This window comes from Telmatherina bonti, assembly GCF_933228915.1.
Source record: "Telmatherina bonti genome assembly, chromosome: 7".
NCBI lineage: Eukaryota > Metazoa > Chordata > Actinopteri > Atheriniformes > Telmatherinidae > Telmatherina > Telmatherina bonti.
This window is the reverse complement of record NC_136625.1, coordinates 18402682-18427997: the sequence shown is the minus strand read 5'-3', so window position 1 is coordinate 18427997 and position 25316 is coordinate 18402682. Positions and strand designations below refer to the sequence as shown.

General features: G+C 38.4%; 1 protein-coding gene across 1 annotated transcript in view; it reads left to right on the top strand.

The window, feature by feature from the left end:
* Nucleotides 1-25316, top strand: part of b4galt2 (UDP-Gal:betaGlcNAc beta 1,4- galactosyltransferase, polypeptide 2) — a gene marked incomplete at its 3' end in the record, with an annotated part of 171025 nt that overhangs the window by 113019 nt on the left and 32690 nt on the right. The window contains exons 4-5 of the mRNA XM_079243375.1: nucleotides 14499-14686; nucleotides 19793-19915. Coding sequence (XP_079099501.1) covers nucleotides 14499-14686; nucleotides 19793-19915 — 311 coding nt within the window. The remainder of the gene's footprint in view (nucleotides 1-14498; nucleotides 14687-19792; nucleotides 19916-25316) is intronic.

The window sequence follows — 25316 nt, the reverse complement described above, 5'->3', positions numbered from 1 at the left end:
ATGTTGGTCTTCATCAGTCATACACTCACTCTCTCACACAGTGGCAGCAGCAACGGGGTTATCTGCTGATACTCTGAAATGGCTGATGGGGTTAATTGGTTTTTAGGGGGCATGTAGAGAGACAGAGCCAGACACTGACCAGATTACTGCAGAGACACCAGGGAAGACCTGCCAGAAACAGACAGAGCAAGCAGCATGAAGGAGGCAGAGGGAAAATAAATGTAAGCCATGAACTGAGAGCAGGAAGTGCAAGAAGGATGGAAGGTGGAGGGAGATCTACATTCTACCACGGGAGCTGAGAGGTCAAAAGGTGAAGAGGGGAGACATGAAAAATCTGAAGAGACTGCGAAGATTAAGGGCAAAGACTAACTAAATTAGACCAGCGATGGTTGAAGTTTTTCCCCAATTTCTCCTTTTTTTTATTACTTTTTTATACCTTAGATTCTACTGCCTGCGGCATTTTAAATTAATCCTGCTACTGCCTAATATGACATTATAATTTCGTTCTGTATTGAATCTAAGATGCTAAAATATTAAATTAGAGCCACAACCATTATACTGTTTTGGTCAGTAGAACTATTTTATCTTGAAGGGGAATTTTTCACATTGTTTATGACAAATAATAAAGCTTAAATACTCATTTTTTTAAGTATTAATTCTATTTTGGCAATGCAGGTGGTCTTTTGAGTGGGCTCCTTATTGCAGTTTAAAGATAACATCTTGAAGTTACTGGATATTATGGAGTTCCTACTAGAAAAACACAACTGCTCCATTGTTGTCAACTTGAGGTGCACTGTGGGTGATGCAAATGCCAGATTGTGCCAGTGGCAAAACAAACAAATTAGAACCTTCTACACAATTTTACATATATATTTAGTTTTGCTGCATCAGCTTAAATATTTATGAAGTGTTGTACTGAATCGTGGTGGTGCATTTTTTATGTTCGTGATTCTCAGCAGCAGGCAAGCTGTCCCAAATTTCTGTTACATGACCATTTAGCAAACTCCATAAACTCCTGGTTCCAGGGTGGCTAAGCTAACCAATGTTTACCATGAACCACAGCTCGCTGGTTTGAGTTTAGCCTGAGGAGGTTTTTTTGCACATCGTTTTCTTTCCTTTTTCCTCCACCTGATTGTTGACATTTCCATTCTTACAGTTCATCACATAAGACGTAAGCATCTAAAGCAAAATATTATTTAACCAGCATGCGGTTGCACGCACGCATAGATCTGACCTTCGCAGGTAACCAATGCAAAGCCATAAACACTCTGAGCATTGAACAATTTAAGCACACATTAGAGAATGCAGAGCACTTACTAACATTGAGCAGTTATTGCGCCCAGTGAGTTGTTTGGTCTATGATATTTGGTCAGATGCCCCTGGGGTCACAGTCTAATGCACTTGCTACACCTTAGGCCTAATTTTTTTTTTAAATGCATTGTGTTGTTATCCATCAGCATCTACTTGGTTGGGGGCTGATAAGATGTAAGTTTTGTGCCTCTCAGACTAAAACAGAATGTAGCCACATACATAAAGGTTACAGAGCTTCATGTACGACACACTGAGCCAGTATTTGGCTGACATGTAGGACAGCAAGTAAGTAAGAAGCTTCATCAGCATTATTCTGTGAGGAAATCAGGCAGAAAACAAACCAAGAATGAACTTTTTTTGTGAAAACTATTTGTCTGGTTTTCACCCTGTGTATTAGGACTGTATCTGTCAAACACTGAATAGAAACTTGTCTACAGACTTGTACTAAATCTGTTCCAATGCAAGCAACTAAAGAAAGCGTCATTCAGAGTCTCAACAGTATGTTTCCATTACATATTTTCACAAAATAAAGGCAATATTTGTAAGTTTCAACAACCAACGATTGCAATTTACAGGTATTTTCATTAAACAGTGTTTAGCACATAAACCCTCGTCAACCAGACAAGATTTTTTGAGAATTGGGGCTTACGCAAGGTAGCCACGTAGCGTTATTTTGGGGTTTTATTGTTGCTGCGGGGAATTTGCTACGGCTTCTCAAAGATTTTCTCCCTCATTCCATTTCTAAAACTCTGAAATTCACTGTTTTATTTCATACCACACCTTCTTTACCAGAAATGAACTGGTCACGACCCCTCACATCACGTCCGTGGACACGTAAATGTAAAAAATACACTTTTTCAATTTAATTTCTGTCTCAAAACATCTGAAAAACCACGTCTTGAGAGCGTAAAAACTTTAAGTTATATTCGAGATTTTTTTCAAAAGGTTTCTATTCGCGGTTCTTATTGCAATATTTTTTTTGTGCAATTCTAGGTGTAATGGACACACAGCTAGTGTCTCCCAGTCTCTTCTACAGTCAGAATAATCTCATTTAATCATTTTTTTAGAAGGTTGTACTAGATATGCTGTTGGAGCATATGTAGCTGAGAATTAAAGCCTTAATCTCAGAAACAAGAGTTTGTATCCATTGTGGCACTGTCAACGTTTTGCTGTCATTTTACTTTAGTTTTAGTTTTTTTTCCCATTGCTTGGACAGATTTAGACACCAGAACATAAATATGAATATTTTTAGACATTAAAACATTTTGCTTAGGTTCAGAGAAAGAGCTGATTTTGGCTACACACATATTTTGACAACCACATATTACAAGGCATACATTCCCTCTCTGCCCTCTTTTTCTTGCAAACCACTGAAAAGATCCAGCAGAAAACATCTGGCTGTGATGTTGCCACTTTAAAAATGTAGAATATTCTTTTGTTTTAAACGTCTTTTTTTTAATACTTTGCAAACAGTCTTTACTTTTTCTTAAAATCATGAATTTGCCTGTAAAGCATTCAGATGTGAAAACATGTGACATATTTTCTGGCTTGGAAAGCCTTAAATAACTACCACAAACATTGTCTGGATATAGTGGAAATCTTTTGTCACATTTAGTTGGAAAAGCAGCAAACTGAATTACTGAAAAAGTAGATGTAAATCTTCTGTGGTAAAAGTTTATTTACATTGTATAACTTCCTCAAGGGTGCGACAACAAAGGCATTTAGTTATTGTTATATACTTGAGAAGGCTTTTGTCTCTTCTTTCAAGGTTTTCTCCTTTGCTTCACTTTGAAAACTTCACCACAGCTTCTGATGTGACAAAAACGTAAAAAAAAGAAAGTTCCGTAACAAAGTGACTAGTTTCCCTCAGAGGAAATTAACATGAAAGTCACTGAGGAAATGAGAATGAAGGGCATGAATCCCAGAAAGTGGAAACAGCTCCACTTCACTGTAAGTGGATTTTTTTTTTTTCTACTAGCGCTGAAAACCGTGAATATTAAACCCAGTGATCCCACACTGCATCAGTAATATTGAGATCTGTGCCCTACAGAGGATTCATCACTCTGTAAGACCTGATTTTCAGTCCAGGTTGCACGTCATGTTGCATACCTCAGCCTTTTCTCCCTTTCCATAAAAATGGCTTCTTGACAACCATTCTTCCATGGAGACCATTTCTGATAAGGCTTTAGATTAACTAAACTGACTGACATATGGCAATAACCCTCTGGGAATCACCTCGCTGACTCAAACTACTGTTTTATGCAGGTCAAACCGAGCTAACATGAACAGTTTGGTTCAACTAAAATGGAAACAAGGTAACGGTAATCCAGCTAATCGGTTCTTTAATGAAGTGCATTTCCTGTGGAAGCACAGCAATGGTTTGTCTTTTTTATTTGGTGCATTTATGTGACTGAATGAGTCATGGGTCAGAAATAATCATAAATAAAATAGAAATAAAAACCTTAAGAACAAAACACATTCCTCTGGAGATGATCAGGTTTAAGGTCTGGACTGAAAATGAGGGAAAAAGCATTCAGTGTCCAACGAAAAACTTGGAAAGACCTTCAGAAAGCCTGGAGATCAGTCATTCGTCGAGATCAGTCTGAAAGATTGCAAGTTAGGTTGCTTGGATCCAAAATGTAAAGAACTGGTGACTAAAGACTTTGTGATGATGGCGAAGCCGACTGACGTGAACTTTTTGTTAATGATCTCAAATTGGAAACTTTGCCACACATCTCGCAGTTGTGTTCCACTTTTTAAAGAGCACGTCAAGTTTTCTAACCACTAGCATTATGCTGGCATGAATTTTTAATCAGGACCCAGAAAATGTGACGCCGGTTGTTTCTCCATATGTTTTATCCTTACGCTTGTTGTGATCGGTAATTAGCGATTTCTGTGTTACTGATAAAGAGCTCCAAGTGCTCATCACTTCTAAAGCCTTTAGACTCAGCGATAGATTTTCCTCAGATATTCGTTTCTAAATCTTTTGCATCAGAACTGGCTTAAAACACTGTTCTTTCTGAAGTTCTCTGCTCCTCTCTCTCTCTCTCACTCACACACACACACACACACTTTTGAACACTTCACACGAAGCTGGCAACCACCACAACAGGGACCATAGTTTCCTCCTGTCAGTTGCTGAGCTGCTGCAGTGAGGCAACTGGACACCGTCATGACAGATGATGAGCGTTTTTCATTCAATTACCTCACCCACGTTTTCCCTTGCAGACTGTGATTCACACCAGTATTTCTTCCACTGAGAGATCTCTTCTCTCAGTCACTGCCTGCGCTTTATTATCCACCGCCTACCATTTATTCGTGTATGTAAGGGCATCCCTCCTTTTGAAAATGCTCTCAGCGACAGCTTTCTATTAAAAATAGGTCAAATGACTAAGTGCAACGTGAATGTGAAGTTTCCCTTCAGGACCACGATTCTTTCAGCTCTCTCTTTTATTTCTTCTGCTTTCACAGCAGTGACTTTATTTCACTGTATTAGAACATACAAAGCATTGGTTTTCTATTAAAATATTCCCACTGACCAACAGAGACAAGCCAACTAAAGCAATTGGTGCTAAAAGAAACAGAGCTGCTGATTGAGATAGTGGAAAAAATAGATTAATAAGATTGAGACAAGTAGCATGAATTGAAAAGTACAGTGTGTCATAGAAGTTACTGTGAAAGCCAGTTTTTACTTCTATATTTTTTTTAATACTGACTGAAACTGTGAACAAGCAACAGAGTCTGATATGGTGTAGAAACTACCCAACAAGCTGCCAGCACAATGGTCTGCTGGATATTCAACTTCAGCTCACAATGGATCGCTCACTATCAGAGGCGCCACTGGTTGACCAGCATCACTGGTTGACCAGCATCACTGGTTGACCAGCATCACTGGATGACCAGCATCACTGGATGACCAGCATCACTGGTTGACCAGCATCACTGGTTGACCAGCATCACTGGATGACCAGCATCACTGGATGACCAGCATCACTGGATGAGCAGTGCTGAATTTCCTAAATGGGTCCTACCCCCACTTCACGGTTTTACTGCAAATAATGGTGCATTTTATGTAAACAAACAGGTGAGTGGGGGTTTATCAAAAGTTTGTGTTTTTTCTAATCTGGCTATTTCAAATGAAAATTCAGGCAGTGGTGAGTAGTACAGATGCAGAGGCTTATTTAGCTCAGTGCAGCTTAGTCTGTCCTGTCGCATCTGAAAATGCTAACAGGTTATGCAAACAATATCAAATTAAATCTAAACTATCAAGCTAAGAATGTTAATTCTATTCTATTCTATTCTATTCTATTCTATTCTACAGTCATTTAGCAGACGCTCTTATCAAAAGTGACTTACATATGAGTGAGAACAACACAAGCACAAAATCAAACAGTAGAGGACATCGTAGGAAGGTGCTAGTGGACTGTCCAGTTGGACACAGGCCTTTACATGAAGTGCTACAGGCTTTTTTTTTTTTTTTTTTCCCCCCCACCCTTCCCACCCCATAATATCACAGATGTTAAAGTACAAAGACTTAATACCATCATGTTTGTTGCAAAGAACTGGACTCAGTTCTCCAACTTTCCAACATATATAGCTATACTAAGTGTGTAAGTGCTCCTTGAAGAGCTGAATCTTCAGCTTGCTCTTAAAAGTAGACATGGACTCTGCAGAGCGGACAGAGTTTGGGAGATCATTCCACCATTGTGGCACAACAGAGGAAAAGAGTCTGCCTAGTGATTTAGTCCCACGTTGTGGTGGTAACATGAGGCGTCTTTCACTGGTGGACCATAGCTGTCAAAGAGTGTAGGTCTGGATTAGGGAGTTATGGTAGACGGGAAGGTTGTTTTATAAGCCAGAAGCAAAGCTTTAAAATGGGGAAAAAAACATCTGATAATGTACCACCAAGGTGCCTAAATGAAAATTATTTTGTGGTGTTTATATTCTATCTTCCATATGTGTTCAGTAGGCTTTATGCTACTGGAAACTGTATTTATTTATTTATTCATTCACGTGTGTTATTAAGCTGTAATGTCATCTTTAAGCGCCACATTGCAGGCTTCAGCTTAGTCTTCTGAATTGAAGGACAATAAACGGCCTTACTCCTGTTTTATTAAATGAAAATAAAAATAAATTAAGTATAACTAAGTAGAACAGTGCAAACTGTAAAAGACTATCTAAAAGTTGCATTAGGGGAACATAATGCTTTAACAATAGAAGCCTTTAAAGTTGCTATTTTTAACATATTTATACATAATCACAAACAAGGACGGAATATAAAAAGCTTAAATATGAAATATAGTTACTTTTAGCTGCTTTCATCAGCTGCCACTGTTTTACACAACTACTATTCACTTTATATGAGTTGTTAGAAAACTGTTCCTTTAGACCACAGGTGTCAAACTCCAGTCCTGGAAGGCCAGTATCCTGCAGGTTTTTGTTGTCTCCATGCTCCAGCTCACATGAGCACAATGATTGAATAGTGTGACAAGAAGCTGTTGGATCTTTTTGATTTGAACCCGATGTGTTGGTGCAGAAAACAACAAAAACCTGCCAAATACCGGCACTTGAGTACTAGTTTGACGTCCCTGCTTTAGAGGTACCACAGAGACTTTCTTCCCTTTATTTACTGTCTAAACTTGCGCTATATCATGGCTTTCCTTGTTGCCTTTTGCAGACATGTCTGAGTGAAACCAGTATCTGTCATATATCAGCTGTCTACCACAAAAAGAGCACGGTTGGAAAAATATGAAGTACTCAGGGCTGTTAGTGCTCAGGTGGAAGTGATTCAGTCTATAAACTAAATAATTTGTAATTAACAAACACTGGCACATAAATGATGTTTATTTATAATTATGTACATTCAAGGGATATAAATAATTATTTTTTGGTGATGGATTTTCTTTTTGTGTTGGGTTGAGGGCTCTTATTGTAAGACATAATTAATATAAAAACAGCTGCCAAAATGTCAGCACAAAATGTTCTTTTATTTGCAAACATGACAGCCCAATGAACTTAGAAAAAGAAAATTGGATCTGCACTTTTTTCATCATGGATCTGCACTTTTTTCATCATGTAAATAGGTCAAAACACTTCATTTAGAGAACATCTTTGCAGCTCATACACACAGACTTTTCTCCCATCTACTGGGTTAAGGTTAGGGGTTAGCTGAGAAAGGTTGCATGTAAAATGAAAAATGCAAAAAAAAAAAAAAAAAAAAAAGTCAAAGGAATAATGTAAATGTATGAAAAAATTTTATGTTTAAATGTGGATAATTTATATTTTTCAATATTTTCTCCATGTGTGAGCTTGAGAGAGCAGACTTGAAGGGAAAGAATCCGCATTTGTGCTGCACATACTTGTCACACTTGTCAATAAACTCATTTACTGGAGACTAAGGCCACACGCTCATATACATATGCAAACTGCTTTATGTGGAGCCTGATCAAAAATTGATGGTGCAAAAATGTCCTTGAAAGCTAAAAGATGCCTGTGAGATTACAAATGTGAAGCCAAAAATCTCCCTCTGCAAAATTGGAGAGCGCTTTCTGCATTTCACCCAGTAATTTGTTGATTTGTCAAATATTCACGCATGAACAGGTTTGCTGTCCCTTGTGGGCCAATGCAAGCAAATAGTGGTGGGACAGTCATTTCCAATGCTTTCTGGGTGACAAATTAAGAATAAAGGGAAGACAAGTGATAAAAAAAAAAAGAAACCAACAGCCTGAAGGAGGAAACATTAAATCTGAAAGATACGTCCAGCTGCAGATGTAAAATGGAAATCCCAAGAAAACCCAACAACAAAACAATACAACTTATACTGACAAAAACAATGGTACGGCGGGACACGTGGCGCTCAGCACATGGAGGAAAACAACACAGCTGTTTTCGGTAAGACTTTGCAAAATTGATATTTTATCATTTAAATGTAAAACACAGCACCTTACAAACTGACAGCCGCATGTTTCGATTATCTACTGTGATATGTAAAACTTTAACAACATTAAACTAAAGTGAAATCAAGGCTTTGCATGCTTACAAGCCGGCAAAGTTGTGTGTCCAACAGCCCCACTGGCTCTGCATACCCGCGCTGCTGAAATGTCCGATCCAATTTAATGGGTGTCAGTTTACAGATGTGATGTGAACTCGCTGATGGCTGTTGGTGATTAGGGGCGACGTCAAGCACTATAAAGTCACGTTGCTCTGAGGTTCCCAGATGTCTGTACAGATGAAGGTGTTTATCTGCTGGGAGAAAGACAACACACCCTGAGTCTTTGTTTCATGTCCATCTTCCTCTGTGGACAAACATTAAGTCTGTGCTTAAATGAATTACATAAGCTGTTAGATACCAAACCCTACAGGAAATGTCCATTATTCATATGAATAAAGACATAAAGGACAAAAGCTGCAAGGCTGCTTTTCTGGTTGTTGACTTAACAAGACTGTCTGCACGCTAAGTCAAACAAGAGGGGAAAATGTACTTGTTAAAAAAGTTTCATTCCAAATTAGGATATATGCATCCTTTGAGTTGATCCATGTCTCTTTAAATTTTATTTTACTGAAGCTACTTGATTGATTTTGACATGTTAAATATGTGAAGACTTTCAAGTGAAAGTTTGTGTCATTTCTTAGATGACTTTTCTTTGCAAATCAGAGTGATCTGAGACCAGTTCCCATGGTTGCAGCTTTGCAAATATGTGAAACTTGCAGGTTTCTTTGTCACTAATTTCAATTTTTTAAAGAGAGCAGCTGCTAACCAGTGAGAGCAAAACCTGTCATGTCAATTTGAACTCAGGCATGCTAACTAAATTTCAGATGCCGATCGTTTGTGCAATCCGTCAGAGGCATAACTCAACAGTGTGGATGTCTGTATTAAGGCTATCCGCCAGCAGCTTCCCGAACCCTTCCTGTTGCCTGACAGGCACAACCAATCACAGCGGAGTAGAAAATCATTCCAGCTGACCCAGTCTAGCAGCTGCCATAAGCAAAAGAAAAAAAATGGGTTTTTTTATTTTTATTTATGATTTTTTTTTTTTTTTTTTTTTTTTTTAATTCTTTCCGTATTCGCTTCCCACTGCCCATGCTTATTAGCGTTTCTGCCAATAGTCCTCTGGCTGCAACCCACGCCTTTCACATTTCCTTTATATAAGGATCACAGCATACACTTTAAGATGCTCCGGCAAAATTAATGTATACGAAATCATTTAGCCCTTTGAGCCCTTTTCCATGATTAGACTTCTGCTCTAAAAGTACACATCCATAAGAATTAAGTATATTTTTGGTACCACAAGATCTATTTGAATACTTCAGAAGTCACAAAGAAGTAAGTAAGATGTGTTAAAATGTTCAAATATCAATATATGTTGTACTGGCAAAGAATAAATGAAGATGGTACAAATCTGGAAAAAAAAATTGTTAGGCTGGCCAAAAAGAAAAAAATTGAGGATGATTAAGAATAGTTATTTGGAACGACGCAGCTGTAGCTCTAAACCTCTAGCAAATTATAGCACAAGATGTGAACATTATCTCTGCACAGGCCAACTCAGAGAATGTGAAGCAGGACCAAAAAAAAATAAATTAATTAATTAAAAAAAATGAGAGCAACAGGTGTGTAGAAACAGGGAAAGATTGAAAACTTGGCACACAAGGCATGTTTAATAGCTTAAGTCACAGAAAACAGCTCTTGTAATGTATCAATTCTTTCAAAAGATGAGATGCCTTCATATTTTAAATGTCACCTCGGTACCTGAAGTCTTGGTCAGTGACTCTCAAATGTGTTTGACAACTGAAAAAATACTTTTTTTTTTATTATTGTTTCCAAGTCAAGTTTTGAGCTTCTGGAGAGGTTTTAACTCAGTGCACAGCATCGTAGCAGTATTTATATAATACAGGAGGTTCATTTCTGAAAATGTGTCTCACATCTCTTCAAAGAACCATCTGCATCTTTCTAACCCAACATGATATTATTCCACCTTAGTGAAATGGCTGTTGTGCGGTTACAGACTAATGTTTGTATCCCCACTGGATTTGTGACAATAGATTTTTTCTTACCTGTGCATGGGGATTATGTTCTAAAATCTCAGGTATTAGAGGGCTTACAAGAGGGATTACACATTGTACTTGATTCATGGTCGCTCTGAATAGATAATGCACGAGTATGGATGCAAGTGTACACCTGAAAAAAAGAAACAAGAAATCATATCCTGTGCAGAAGTAAGGATGGGTACATTAATCATCTTAAAATCCCATTGCTGTCAAAAGTGGGTGGTTTTCCCTAATGGCCAGAAAATATGTGACTGCAGCAAATTTGTAACACCGGTTCATTGTTCTGCTGCATGTACAGACACTAGAGCATTTGTTAAACTGAGAAGTCCTTTTTGTGGCATATATCTCATTAACATGAACCTGCGATCGTTCATGTGAGACCTCTTGCATCATGGAGCCCTTTCATAAGGGCTGTACTGTCCTAAGCAGAAAAAGAAGCATTTACATTTTAGACAGAAGATTTCTTTATATCTCTTTTGTTGCAAGAGTTGCAATTAAAGGATGGGTTTATGTCTGTGTTTTTTCATATGCATTTGTCAAATGGTGCATTCACATCAGGATAGTCTGCTAGACTCTGTCCGGTTGGGGACTCGGCTTAGTTGTAGGGGAGTGTATCCATGTGGACAGAGATTGTGTTCACACTGCGCTTTGGTGAAACGAGCCAAACTATTAGAATAATATATTCCCATTCCCACCAAAGGTGGCGCTGCAAGATCTGGCAAAAGAGAGAACAAGACCCACGTAAAGAAGAAAACTCTGTTGCGAGTTAAACATGGAGGACGAAACTGTCGTTGTTTTGTTGTGTTTTTTTGTCTTATACTGCAGAAATTTACTGCAACAATGACCACAGTACGAACAACAAACAAGGCAGAGGACTCTTAACGTGATCGCAATGTATTTACCTGCAGTGCAATGCTACTTCAAATGCAGAAAGTTACTTCTTTTTTTTTTTGTAATCCGCTTCCTGTATATGGTCCGCTTGAAGTGTACTGAGACCTGCATTTGTAGGCAGACCGAGTCTACTTCTTTGGTCCGAATCAGAATTCATTTGGTGCGTTCACAGCTCCCCAAATGAAGCCGACTTTCCGAGCAAACGGACTCATATTTGAATCAAAAAGGCTGATGTGAATTTGCTCTAAATGCTTAGAGGAAAAGATCCTGAAAATAAAATCTCAGGTTGTTAAACTTATAAAAAAATGTTTGTTCTCATTCTTATCACCTTGAAAAACAAAGTTTTCTGTTCTTGTGGATATGTACAGGCCTTAAAGCTTTATAATGTTTGTTTTCCATTTGTGGTTGTGTTTTAGCCCATTTAAGACTGTTTTAGGAACAGATCTTTTTTCTGTCATGGTAAAAGATGGGGTCTGTCCACATGACTGGGTTACAGACTTAACTTTTTTACTCTTTTTAGTAGATAAATGTGCTATTTTCTTTCCTCTCTGGGTTTGTTGAAACACTTAGGGTTTTATTTGTAACAGTAAATTGTATTTAATCAAACTGTGAGACTTGAAGCAATTTGCTCTACAAAGAGAAAAATGGAAAAAAAAACATTTCTGATGGACTAGCAATAAATTCTTTATAAGTGTTTTTCCTAAGGGGAATCTGTTTCGATGACTCGGCCTGTTAGAAAAGTCGCTTATTGCTTCTCAGAGTCAGTGAGGGATCCTTAAAAGATGCTGTATTTGAAGATGTTGCATCATCATGTTTCACCAAAGCACTGCGCCATAGTTGGGAATCCTTTGAGGAACTTAATGATCTCAGACACCAGGTGTGTCTTATACTTTCTTATATAACCCAAATTGTCGGGTGTACATCCTAGACACCCAGACAGAAAATGGATCGATTTATATTTAATGAAGTTTTTTTTTTTTCCTTTTTTTATTGTATTTATTATAATCATAAAATTGTTAGTACACAGGTCCCGCTCCCTTATAAAACATCCAATATCATTAGGGACACTTCTTACCCTGGATACTCCCTGCCTGAACTGTTGCCACCAGGCAGACGTTACAGAACAATAACGACCAGGACAAATAGTTTCTAAAACATTTTAATCCAACTGCAGTCGCCACAGTCCATACTGATCACACCTTTAATGTGCAATATGTGTTCATATGGGATATATGCAATAACATATTCATTGTTCTATGTATGTTACTTTTATTTCTTTTTTTATATTAATTTAGCTTAGTTTAATTTATTTTAAAACTCATACTTGTTACAATAAGTGCACTATTCTATTCTTTTCTATTATATTCTATTCTTTTCTAAAGTTCTATCAAAGAACAGTTAACTCTTTAAAATTTACACTGGTAAAGGGCTCAAAGAAAAATGTTTGTTTTGCACAACAATAATGAGAAATATTGTTTTTTCAAGCAAATGGTTGATATTAAGTTAATTATAACATATTTACAGTGAAATATCTAAAAATTGAGACAGTAGTGACATAAGAAACCCTTAGGTTGGGTTTTACATACTGGAATTAGTTTGGTAGAGATGGCTCAGGCAGGTTTATTTCCACAATATTTAAAAAAAAAAAAAAAAAAAATTCATAGTCTCTGCACATTTACCTTTACTAAATGGTAGATTAGGACCTTAAAAGGTTAAGTGTAAAACATGTAAATATAAATTATCAGTGTGTAGTTATGTAGCCACTTAGTAATGAGCAGCTAGTGTATGTGTGGGATGGTACTGGGTTGATGGTGTGGCCATTGTCATGACTTTTGCCCACTAATCAGGACTTTTCCATTGTGAGTTGTTCCAACTGAAAAAGTATCCTTAACTTTGTGAATCACCAACTGGCAAAGAAAAGGCTGACTGTTTATGTCACAGCTGTGTTTCTGCTTCTAGAGAAAGATGTACAATACCTTGTGCATTATTACATTTATAACTGTCGGATATATTAACCTTGACTTCAGACAAGCATTCATTTATGTTATGTTGCTCCAAGGCCATGCAGAGACTGAAAAAGAGATGCACTTTACTGCAGCAGTCGACCGCTGGAGTCAATAAACACATCAATTCATTCTACATGTAGTAATAAATACTGCACAGACCAGCACTGCAGACATTAAATAATGGAATGAAAATACTCTCATAATTGTTACACGTTTGCATTACATGTTTAACTCCACACGCAAATATCAAGCTATTTGATCATATGCCAAATAACTTTACAAATGTACAAACATTCGTATTTTACATAAATTTTTACCGTCAGCCAGACCAATGTGATCATTAAAAAAAGCTTCATGTGCATTCAACTAGTTAAATATGTGCACATAGTTGGCCTGGTGTGTGCAGATCAGATTACAGTTTTGTAGGTGGTGTTTTCAGACTCCTCGTTAGCGTACACATGCTGTCTTCAAGTGCTGGTTGGTTTCCCAACCCAGAAGAACCATATATATATATATATATATACATATATATATATATATATATATATATATATATATATATATATATATATATATATATATATATATATATATATATATATATATATGTGTGTGTGTGTGTGTGTGTGTGTGTGTGTGTGTGTGTGTGTGTATATATATATGTATATATGTATGTATATATATATTTCAAAGTGCGCAGGATATCCGGCTCTGTGCATAACAGGGACATTGGCTGGATTCAGATTTTAAGCTCCAACTTTTTTGTCTGGATTTGGTCGCTTCTGGCTCTTTAAAGTCCACTGCAGAGGGCAAACCAAACAAGATGTCTGAATTGCTGTGTTATTATTGTGCATCATTTTAATAAACATCCATTCCTTATTATATGTAAACAGAAAAAGAAAGGAACTCCTTTGACTAAAGATGTGTCAGATTTTCTTCAGTTTACAACATTGTTTTTTGTTTTTTTAAAATTATTTTTTAAATAGCTATGGTCTGATTCAGAGCATCAACACTCACTGGTAGCATCTTAAAGTTTTGAACATAGCAAAGTTGTTTATTTCATATTTTCTGTCCACAGCACATTCAATTTTTGACTCAGTTCACGTCACTCAAATGTAAACTGCTCATTATTTCACAGGGTATCCTGATAATTAAAACATTTCATTGAGATGCTATTAATATTTTACATCCTCATTCGTTCCAGGCAGTTAGAGTCAAGTCTGTATGCAATATCTTGTCTTGCAGCTGGGCGAGGACACTTTTAATCGTGCAAAGTTACTGAACGTTGGCTACACGGAGGCTCTGAAGGATGCAGAGTACGACTGCTTCATTTTCAGCGACGTGGATCTGATTCCTATGGATGACCGCAACCTCTACCACTGTTACGACCAGCCGAGGCACTTCGCCATCGCCATGGACAAGTTTGGCTTCAGGTGAGAATAAATGATGTCCAATCAAAACGCTTGTCTGTCTGAACCCACATTAAACTGGCATGCATGCCACCAGGACTTTAAGGGGTATTTAAATTATAAAAAAAATGAAACTGTTGTTGCAGGCAAGTTTCATACCTGTCTAGCTTTTCAATCTAATGTTGTGTGCCTTCACAACTACTTTCTGAAGTGTAAATATTAGCTGCCTAACAATGAATTGCCAAGATGGCCTTAGTTTAGAGAGACAACAAACAGAGCAATGTTTAATTTGAGCAAATCTCATTATAAATTGAAATACTTATCTGCAGCGTAAATTAGCATGAAAATGCACCTCAGTTCACTGCTGCCAGCTTCATTTGGTTACATCTCTATAGTCCCAACAAGAGCACGTCACAAAGCATAACTAACGAGTCTCGACTGCAGCAAGTGAAAAGACTTTTATTAACAGTGAAGACTGTGTGCAAACTGGCTCCGTTAGACCAGGGGTGTCAAACTCCAGTCCTCGAGGGCCGGTATCCGGCAGGTTTTTGTTGTTTCCCTCTTTCAACACAGCTGATTCAAATCAAATGGACCCAGCAGCTTCTTGTCAACCTAATTATGAACTTGTGAGGTGTGTTGGAGCATGGAGACAACAAAAACCTGCAGGATACCGGCCCTCGAGGACTGGAGTTTGACACCTGTGCGTTAGACCAACAGACAGTCAGTCATGGTTACAGTTTCAATGAGGAGCTGCACAAGAAATCTATTGTGTGTGATTTCTACCTTGTTTCAGCTGAAGCATTGACATATTTTAAAATGAACCATTGTGGCAGGTAAATTTCACGTCTGCATGCGCGCCTAGTGAAAATAACAAATATGCAGATCAGAGCTGGAACTATTAGTCGTTTGATAAATTAGATGATAACAACAGAAAAACTTGACAGTTTTAATAATGATCAGTTATTAACAAGGTCATTTTTCATGGATTCATTCATTCATTTTCTATGATGATTAGTCTAAGTCAGTGTTGCAGTGCAGCTATAGCCTGTCGCTGCAATTAGCAGGCGAGAGGCAGGGTAGACCCTGGACACCCTCGTCGCTCCATCGCAGGGCCAACACAGAGAGACAAACAACCATTCACGCTCACTGCTAAGGAGAATTTAGTCACCAGTTAACCTAACATGCATGTCTTTGGGTGGTGGGAGGAAGCCAGGGTACCCAAAAACAACCCACACATACAGTACATGGGAATGACATGCAAACCCCACTCAGAAAGACGACTGGACAAGCGACCTTTTGAGACAGGGATCCGATCCTCAAGAGCCACCATCCTGCAGGTTTTAGTAAAACATACTTGAGTCAAGTGAAAATATTCTCCAACAACTTGTTGTTATCTTCTGAAGCAGCCTGTTAATGAGGCGTGGATTTGGGTCCGGTGTGTTGCAGCAGGGAAACACTAAAACCTGCATGATGGCAGCTGTCGAGGACTGGAGTTGGTGACCCCCCGCCTCCCAGCAAAAAGGTTGCTAGTTCAAATAGTGTGGATGCATTTATTGCATTTTGTAAAGTTAATGTGAAAAATGTAATCAATGATATTAAAATATATATGCATCCAATATAATGATGGAAACTTAAGTTTCTGGGGAGGTTTCATTTATTTTTTTTTTAATTTGGAAGCATTTAAAAGCAGTGTAGCCACAAATACTCCAAAGCGTTGAACAATTGGGTCCTGTTTTAGTATCTTTTTGCATAATGACACCAAACCTGCCCTCAATTATCTAAAAGCACTGGAAGTATTGATGAATGGTCCAACCATGGCCAATGAATGTGACCTCGGCATCCAAGAGCAGTCAGTCAGTCCGCAAGAGTCATCCAGCTGAAAAGCCTCTGTGAAATAGTGTTCAATAAGCTAATGCTATCTGGCAACAAAAACAACTGTAGCTGACTTTTTCTTGCTGTTGATCAATCAAAGACTGAAGAGTTTCCTTCAACTTTTGACTAGCAGTCCTTATAAATGAAGTCTGTGCAGAGAAATTCAGAGAATCAGTTAACATGCTGAGTTTAGGCAGGGCTACTTTTCGCATTTAGGCTGTGCTATTTCGGGGATACACGAGTGTTTTGCTTTGAAATGTAATAGAAATAGTTCTGATTTTTCTTTAAATGAATAAATAAATGAATAAAAAATAAAGAAATAGTGATTATGATGAAAACTCCTGTGAAGACAGTGAAAGGCATCATACTCCTTTACCTGAACACCTCAAGACTCAGCAGCTCATTTACCAAGCGGGATCTCTCTGGACTAAAGCTTTTCAAAGGTATTTGCTTTCTTACTAAGCAGAAAACATATGCAGAAATATAGACATTTGCTTAATCTCCTCCAGGTTTGGCAGAATTTTGTGTGACTTTAAAGTTGATCCCTCAAAGTAAAGTGGAGATCGAGAGAATGTTGAAGCTTGAAGAGACTATAAAGTCACTCTAACTTCCAGCGGTGTATTTTCACCTTTAAATGTTATGACAACCGCATATTCAGCTAATGCAGTTTGTCCAAAGCTACTGAAAGAGACGGTGCAGTTAGACGGTAGGAGGCATGGCTCATGGCTGTGTTTGTGATGGGAAGGTGTAAACATGTTTAGAGCCAAAGAGCAGGCGGTCAGTGCCAACGGCCAGCAGAGGTTCCTGTCTGGCAGGGAGTCTGGTGGGGGTTCAGAAGTTACGACAAGCACATTGATCATTTTTGAGCACATTTACATACTGCTTGGACATTTACTTTGACTGCTGCCATTGCCCAGCAGGGGAATCAAACTATCGACTCAAGTATGTCTGATGCTGCAACATTAGGAAGCAACAAAAAGAATCCAAGTTAAATCTGGCTCATTCATATACAGGAATTACCCCTTTATAGTTTTACAGCTTGCAAATGGTCTTTGTTACCCAAATAAAAATTTCTATTTGTGCGATTTTTTTTTTTCTCCCCTCCTCATGTTAAATAGTTAAGACATTTCTAGCACTAACTAAAGCCTTTCATTTGAAGTACACAAACCTTGTTTGTTTATATGAATCAAATAAATTGTCAAGATTTGTTGAAGAATTAAAATGAACAGAATCAACAGAATAACAAGTAAAAGCAGAGACGAGTCCTCTGCAAACTGAGGTTTTTAACTGCAGGCTGAACTTACATTTCACCAACATGTGGGCCTCCATGACAACGTTTCTGGGTGTGGGTCTCCATTTTAGTTTGTGGGTGTCACAAAGCAAATATGTTTAATTTGTGATTGTTAACATTGATTTTGACATCCACACTTTTCCTGATGAATAATTATAAAGTCTCCTGACTCACAAAGGCTTTTTACTGACATTTATTCAGATTTAAACTCATTTATCAGACTATACAAGGAGGAAAAAGAACATTCAGAGCATCAATTTCAGTAACTTTAACTCTTTATTTCTTTTTCTTCTCCCTCATCTTGTGTCCTTTTTAAGCACACACACACAGTCACACACTCATATACACTCTTGACCATGTTGTTGCTTGGGGATCTTGTGCAGAAACACAAAGTCTTATTAGTTTCTGCTTGTCATCTTTCAACAGGGAGCTGTCATGCAGCCGAATATACACACTCACATACATGCACACACACACACACACACACACACACACACACACACACACACACACACACACACACACACACACACGTACACACTGCCCTCTGGTTAGACTCCAGGCACCTGTCATGACACCCCCAGCTGACGTTCATCCCTCTCCACCAGTCTCATGACTTTTGAGGAAAAAAATAAGACTGCTTGCTCGCCCCCTTTTGTTTACTGTGTACAAACACGCGTCTCCCAGTATAAAAGCTCGGTGTTTTCATCAATTAGGAAATGAATTCACAGCATTAGTTTACCATTCATACATGGGAAAAGTCCTAATTAAAAGCTTTCTGTGCAACTTGGCTTATTAATCAGTTCCAGAGGCCTATTCAGTGTTGTGCTTCTTTCCACAATCCCTTCCACATCTTGAGTGGATTAGAGAGGAATATGGATTATCCACCTACAGTGGCAAGTCACACAAATATTGTCCACTTAAAACCATCAATGGCACAATATGTAAAAGGTCTGATGGACAGAAGCTCTTGAGAGATTCATTCAAGTGTAATTTGTGAAGCCATGAAAACAAAACTCCTGTAAATGCATCACGCTACTTTAACAGGATTTTGTGTTTAAAGGTCCATTGACAACCACAAATTAATAAAACACAAAGACGTGTGTGCCCAAAAACTTAACAAAAACAAAAGTTACCTATATTTTTGGACATTTTACTTTTACAAATTTAGAAGATTGTTTCTGTCCTATAATAATAATATAATAATTTTTTCCGGTCGTGTACATAAAGTAGCAGCAATTTCTGTTGTATTAGTCAGTCATGGATCACAGTGTCACATGAAATAGAGCGCTACCTAATTAGATTTTGATGGATGGTTGGCCCTCGTTTACAGGAAATGCACCTGACATCTTCACACTACTCATGTTACTGTCACTGTGGTCAAACAGCAAGCTCAATGGCTATGAACTCTTTGACTGACTCTAAAACACAGATGTCACAAAAATCATGTCAAAAATGGGGCTGAATGGTCGTCCAGCTGATTGAACCAGTAAAAAGCCATGGTTTATCTTAAGAGGGTCGAACAGATTGCAATGCGTTGAGACTGGTGCTCCGGACCAGGTTAGAAATGCACATTTGCAATAATGTTGTAAACAGAGCAGTAGAAAGAGGATTTTTCTTTGACTAAAGATGAACATGCCAACATGATGTTTGATTTGGTGTTTACTTAACCCACTGTGAAATCTCCAGTTCTCTCGTGACGATTTCCTCATGCTATCCACAATTTAGTCCTTTGATTGAGGGATTAACATTTAGAAAACTAGACAAGTGAGACTGTCAGATTTCCTACGGAAGATCTCTCTTGTTTACCAAAGTTATTTTTAGTTATATATTCATCTAGAATATGCATGTAGATCCTTTGAAATGGAATTTCTTCTTGTTGCCTTCGCTCCTCTGCTTCCCCTATTACATTTCCCTGGTTTCACCTCCCACATCTGCCTCATGTCTTCCCTCCTCCTCTCCTGCAGGCTGCCCTACGCAGGCTACTTCGGAGGAGTTTCAGGCCTCAGTAAAAAACAGTTTCTGAAGATCAATGGCTTTCCAAACGAGTACTGGGGCTGGGGAGGGGAGGATGATGACATTTACAACAGGTGAGTGTGAAAGAACTTACATAGGCTGAGCTGCCGGCTCTGCTAGGGGTTTTGCTCCAATAAAATGTGACATTATCCTACATAATAGACTGGATGAGATGTATTAAAAGGAAGGACAGTTGCAGAAGTCTAGATGCATGAACATTGTAGCATTGAATAAAACCTAGAGTCTTCCATATCTCTGTGTTAAACTTAATTTTGTTATTTTATTGAAATAATCTCCTGCCAGACCACCAACAGCAATGCATGCATACGCTTTTACAACTGCACACAAACATGCACTTTAACGCATTATTCATTATTTCTGCATCTGCTGGAGACTTCAACAGCAAAATTAAGCATCTGAGCTGAAAAGTGACTGAAGTTCTTCGCGGCAGAGATGATTTATTATAATTGTTCAGAGAAGGAGAATGATTAGCAAATAAATTAACCTTTTAAAGCGCTTCATTCAGCTGTTAATGACTTGCTGGAGTTCACTAATGATATTGCTGTGGATGCTGCCTGAAATCAAATCTGGGAGAAGAATAGTTGTTTGACAGGTTGACAGAAAAATGAGTTAAGTCTGCTTAAGTCTGTGTTAAAGCACTTAGAGGGCAATTAGTTTAATTTATTTTCTGCTCATTCGCTCGCCAGAATTGGATTTTGTTTAATTACCCTGTGAATAGATAATCTCACTATTAACAACAACAACTCTAATAATGCAGCAAATGTGCCTAATGCTTTGGAAACTAAAAACATGAAGCTAAAAGCGTTAAAAAGTTAGCAGAGAATTCATTCTTTCTATTTTATCTGCTCAGTAATCACAGGTTATGCTCATCAGTCACATGAGCCAACTGGAAATGTCGCTTTTGTATTTCTTTACAACTCATATCAAACCAGCTTTAACAGAAAATTTATTTCAGCAGCATGAATATTTATATTTGCAATCAGGAAACTGGGCTCAAATAACCCACTCAGCTGTATACCTCTTCACAGACATGATGCCACATCATTTCTTCTTCTACAACTATAACAACTATATCTGTGTTCTTTCTTCTCTGTTTTCTTTTTTTTTCTTCTCTGTCTTGTTGTCGCCCTCACACCGTGAAGCTTATCTTCTCCCTCTCAGATTTACAGCCTTAGAAGAAAACTGAAAATAGCCTTTTGAGAAAATCTTTTTTTTGTTTTTTAAAAAATGGACTGTGAAAAGCAGCATTTAAAAGATTACAGCTTTTTGTCAGCATCCTTTAAGATACGATAAAAGAAATCCATCTGTAGGTTCGCTGGATGGCAGATGAATTGACTGAAACTACAAAAAGCCATTCAAGATTTCCCAAAGATATTCTCTGCTCTCTCTTTTAGCACTGACAAAAATGTGATATTATGTGGGTAGACAACAGTTAAGAAAACTTACCTCAGTTTGAGTCAGTTTGAGGACTCTATATAATCTCAAATTGAAACTTAACTCAACTTGATGCTTTGATTGACTCACCCAGTTAAAGCTGCTCTGAATATAAAATATAGAAATAACCACCATGATGCTACTCGGTTGTGGAATACCATGCAAGACTAGTCCTAATACTCATATTTTGCATGTCATAATTATTATTCGTGAAGCTAGGAAAGCCACACATGCAGAAACTACACCAGCCAATCACAAGGTTTTCTGTGCAATTTAAAACAATCATGATGTAACAAGGAAAGAGATTTTTGACTAAATAAGTAATGAGAGTGTCATTTTTGAACTGATACAACTGTATGGTTTAGTCTTTGTTTAGCTGACTTGTGAGTTTTTAACTAAGTAAAATGGTAAATTGAATTCAGTGTAATGCGCAGGATTAACACATATCACCCCCTTCTGACCTTCTAAGTGCCCAACAAACTTCTGCAAAAGATAAACCTTTTTATTTTTGCCCGTAGCTCTTCAGAAAAGTCTCCAATCGCCTCATTTTTCTCTCCTCTGGGTGCCTTTTCGGACTTTGAGATCCTTTAATTTATTCGTCTCTGAATGATTTTCAGGTCACAACCAGGAAAACAAAATAGTGTTAATATAAAGGAGGCGGAACTTCAAGACATTAGTTGAACCTTGCGATTGAACATTAGATCAAGCAAATGAACAGTGAAGTGAAATAAACAAAGATATTTTGCTCCATGTAGAGAACAAACTACAGCTGAGATGCTCGCATTAAATCATTATTTCATCTTTTGAAGAGCAGGAAACATGTTTTCATTTTCTGTTTTTGCTCAAAAATGACTTCATACAGCATTTTTTACCACATTTTGCACTTATCTTTGAATATGTGATTTTTACAAATACAAGATAGAAGTTGACATAATTCAGTTTTCAATTTGTCCTTGTCGCCTCATTTGTTGCAAAGGCTTATGGAATAAAAACCTCAAGTTTGGTTTTCCAATAAATACAGTGGCAGAAAACACTTAAATGTAGCTGAAAGCGAAGGCTGTGCTGTGTTTCATTTGATGGTTTGTGTTCTGACCCAAAATCTAGAGTCTTTTTCAAGGCTGGCTTGTTTTAAAGCACTTGCCTGAACATTCAGATGGAAAACGCCCTTGAAAACACATTTAGACAAGTTGTTTGAATGAGATGGTGCATGGGTGCACCCTCATAGCTGCGGGTATCAAGCAAAGCAGGGTTTAAATTTTTCAGGGGGTTTGTAATGTGTCTTGTCGCGTTACTCTCTTAATGAATGCAGCAACCCCCCCTCTTTGCACCAATTTCTCCACAGACCATCAGTGTCGTGTGTTCTGATCCACCACTGAAAAACCTCGATCTTACATGATTATTCATACAAGAATTTCTGGTCTTCTGAATTGGATGAATCTCTAAGATTAGTGACCCCTTAACTCACAGAGCCATTGACTTTATCATGAACGTTGCCTCCGTAGCTGTTGATTGTAAACGAAAAACTGCAGCATCTGATTTGCTTGTATCTCATTGAGCTAAATGACTCACCTCTGCATGGACGGACCAGCAAGCGCAAGCCGCAGCGGAGCAAATTGCCCTTCACAGGCTGATCTTCTGCTTTGAGCTGATAAGAAATATTTTATTTTTTAAAAAAAACAAAACAGTAAAATAGCTTGTCTATTGTGTGATATTACCAACTATTCACTTTGCACGGCGGCCTGAATTTTTTATGCAAGGTGAATGGCTTCTGTCGTTTTCATTTCCCACCCAGAAAAATGTAGAAGGGCTAATTAGCTGTTGTGTTTAGACTTATAAGCTTACACATATACGTCCTGTAGTAGCATACAGAGAGGAGAATGAAGTCCCGGGTGATGTGAACCATATGAACACCAGTCTCAGTCTTTGTGCATTTAGTAAAATAACTGGAGGACAAGGGTGAAGAAACGAAGAGATAATAGAGTGGTGGCATACATCAGAGTGCACGGCAGATTTGAAGGCGGCCTCTGGTTTTCCCTGTGTTGGTAGAAGGTGGCAGAGTTCATGTGTTTGAACTGCTGATGTGTCCACCAGCCTTTATCTGTGTTCTCTCTGAAAGCTGCTCTGGAAAAAAGGAGCATCCACTAAATGAGTAAATTGCTCTTTCACGCCTTCTGCTCTCAACTTAACCACCTTCCCCTCTCTCTATTTGTCTTCCTCTCCATCCCTCCAGCTCTTCACATCTCTTTTTGCTTGCTCCCCTCCAGCAATTTCTTTCTTTATGCTGGTTTTGATGCCACAGACCATGGCTACTGCCTGAAATGGGTCCTGCCAGCTTAATACCAGCCTGGGGAAAAGCTGTCCCTGCTGTTCAGTGTGGTTCCCATTTGCAATGGAGAGGACACATGCCAGTTCCACCACTGCCAGTGACACTTAACCCCCACCCCATCCCCTTATAAAAGGTGGGGATGTAACTGAGGGAGAAGATAAGAGATGGAGGGTTTTTCTTTTCTCAGCATCCTCATCCAACACCCCTCTCTGAAGTGACAGCAATAGCCTGAGGCAGACACTGTTCCTATCCCAAAGGCTTTAGTGCCTCCACCACATGCATGCACACACACACACACACACACACACACACACACCATCTCTCCTCTCCTTGCCCTCTTGCCCCCCCCTCTTCCTCTCTAAAGATCTCCCAGCGGTGACTTGCAGGGGCGCCTGAGCCAGCATCATGAACACATGCAACCGCAGCAGCACGTGTTTTATTTTTCCTATTACATAAGGATCTGGTTTATTTTGGGATGAAAAACTTTGAAAATAACAAACCTGAGATACAATAAGTCACACGCCTTCATCAGGTCCAGTCATCAAACTTTGGGCTGCTTGTTCTTTATGCTTTTAATTATTCCTGTCATTCTAACTAGTGAAGACACCGAGAGAAGAGGATGGATCGACTTTGAAAATAACGGTAGTATGAATAGTTATTCAGCATGTTAGTAGCTTCGGACTTTACTGGTATTTGATACGGAGAGAATATGCAGACTCCGTACAGAAAGGCAGCTGTTCAAACATCCCCCAAGCCGAGGCTCGAACCAGCATCTGAATCATTTTTGGGAGACTTGTCAATCAACTCATAACATTTATTCAGTGGTGATTTTTGGGGTATTGGCAGAATCTGTTACTGTAGCTCATCATTTTACACCCCCAGCAACAACACAACAAAGTGAAAGCTTTTAATGATTCTCTGCCAAGTGGTGTGTGTTATTATCCCTGTTTGTATAATCCATCACGTCTTGCTTCTCTGAACTTAAAACCCATTTAGTTCAGCTACAACCACATTTCCTTTAAATGCAATTCTGCCACTTATGATACAGTGCTAACGTGACAGCCAACCTTTCATAATGCAGTCTGGTGCTACTGGGAGGCAATGCATATCTACCTATGTACACAGCGAATATAAAGCCTGCAAATGGCTCTGTATCACACACACCTGCAAGTGGAAATCAGCACAGAGGCTGTTTTGGATGAGCATCATGGTTAATCCAGCAAAGAAACCCAGATGGACATTACTCTGGAAAGTGTAAAACAGAAAGACAGAAAGTGAAAGAGCAATAGACAGATTAAAAGGCAACATGGTATTGACTTTGACTGGGTGGGGAGAGCTCAGAGAAGAGGCAGGATGCAAGACAGATGCCAAATTAGCCTCCATTAGGAGGGATCAAAGTGCAAAAATGTGAGCAAGATTGGGAGTGTGGCTTTAAAATAAGTAATCGAGTCATCAGTTTTTGGCGAAGGATCTAAATATGAAGACTACAAAAAATTCTTTTGTTTGATGAGGTTGTAGGTTAATGTCTTTGGGTACGGCTGAAGGAATCAGGCAGACACAGACATAGAATGAAGATTTCATGTCCAACATCTTCATTACAAAAAGCAAACTACAGTAACTCTAACTTCTACTGTTTAAACCTCTAGCTTGTAATCGCTTTTCATTTCATTGATTTCTCTCAATACATGCAAATG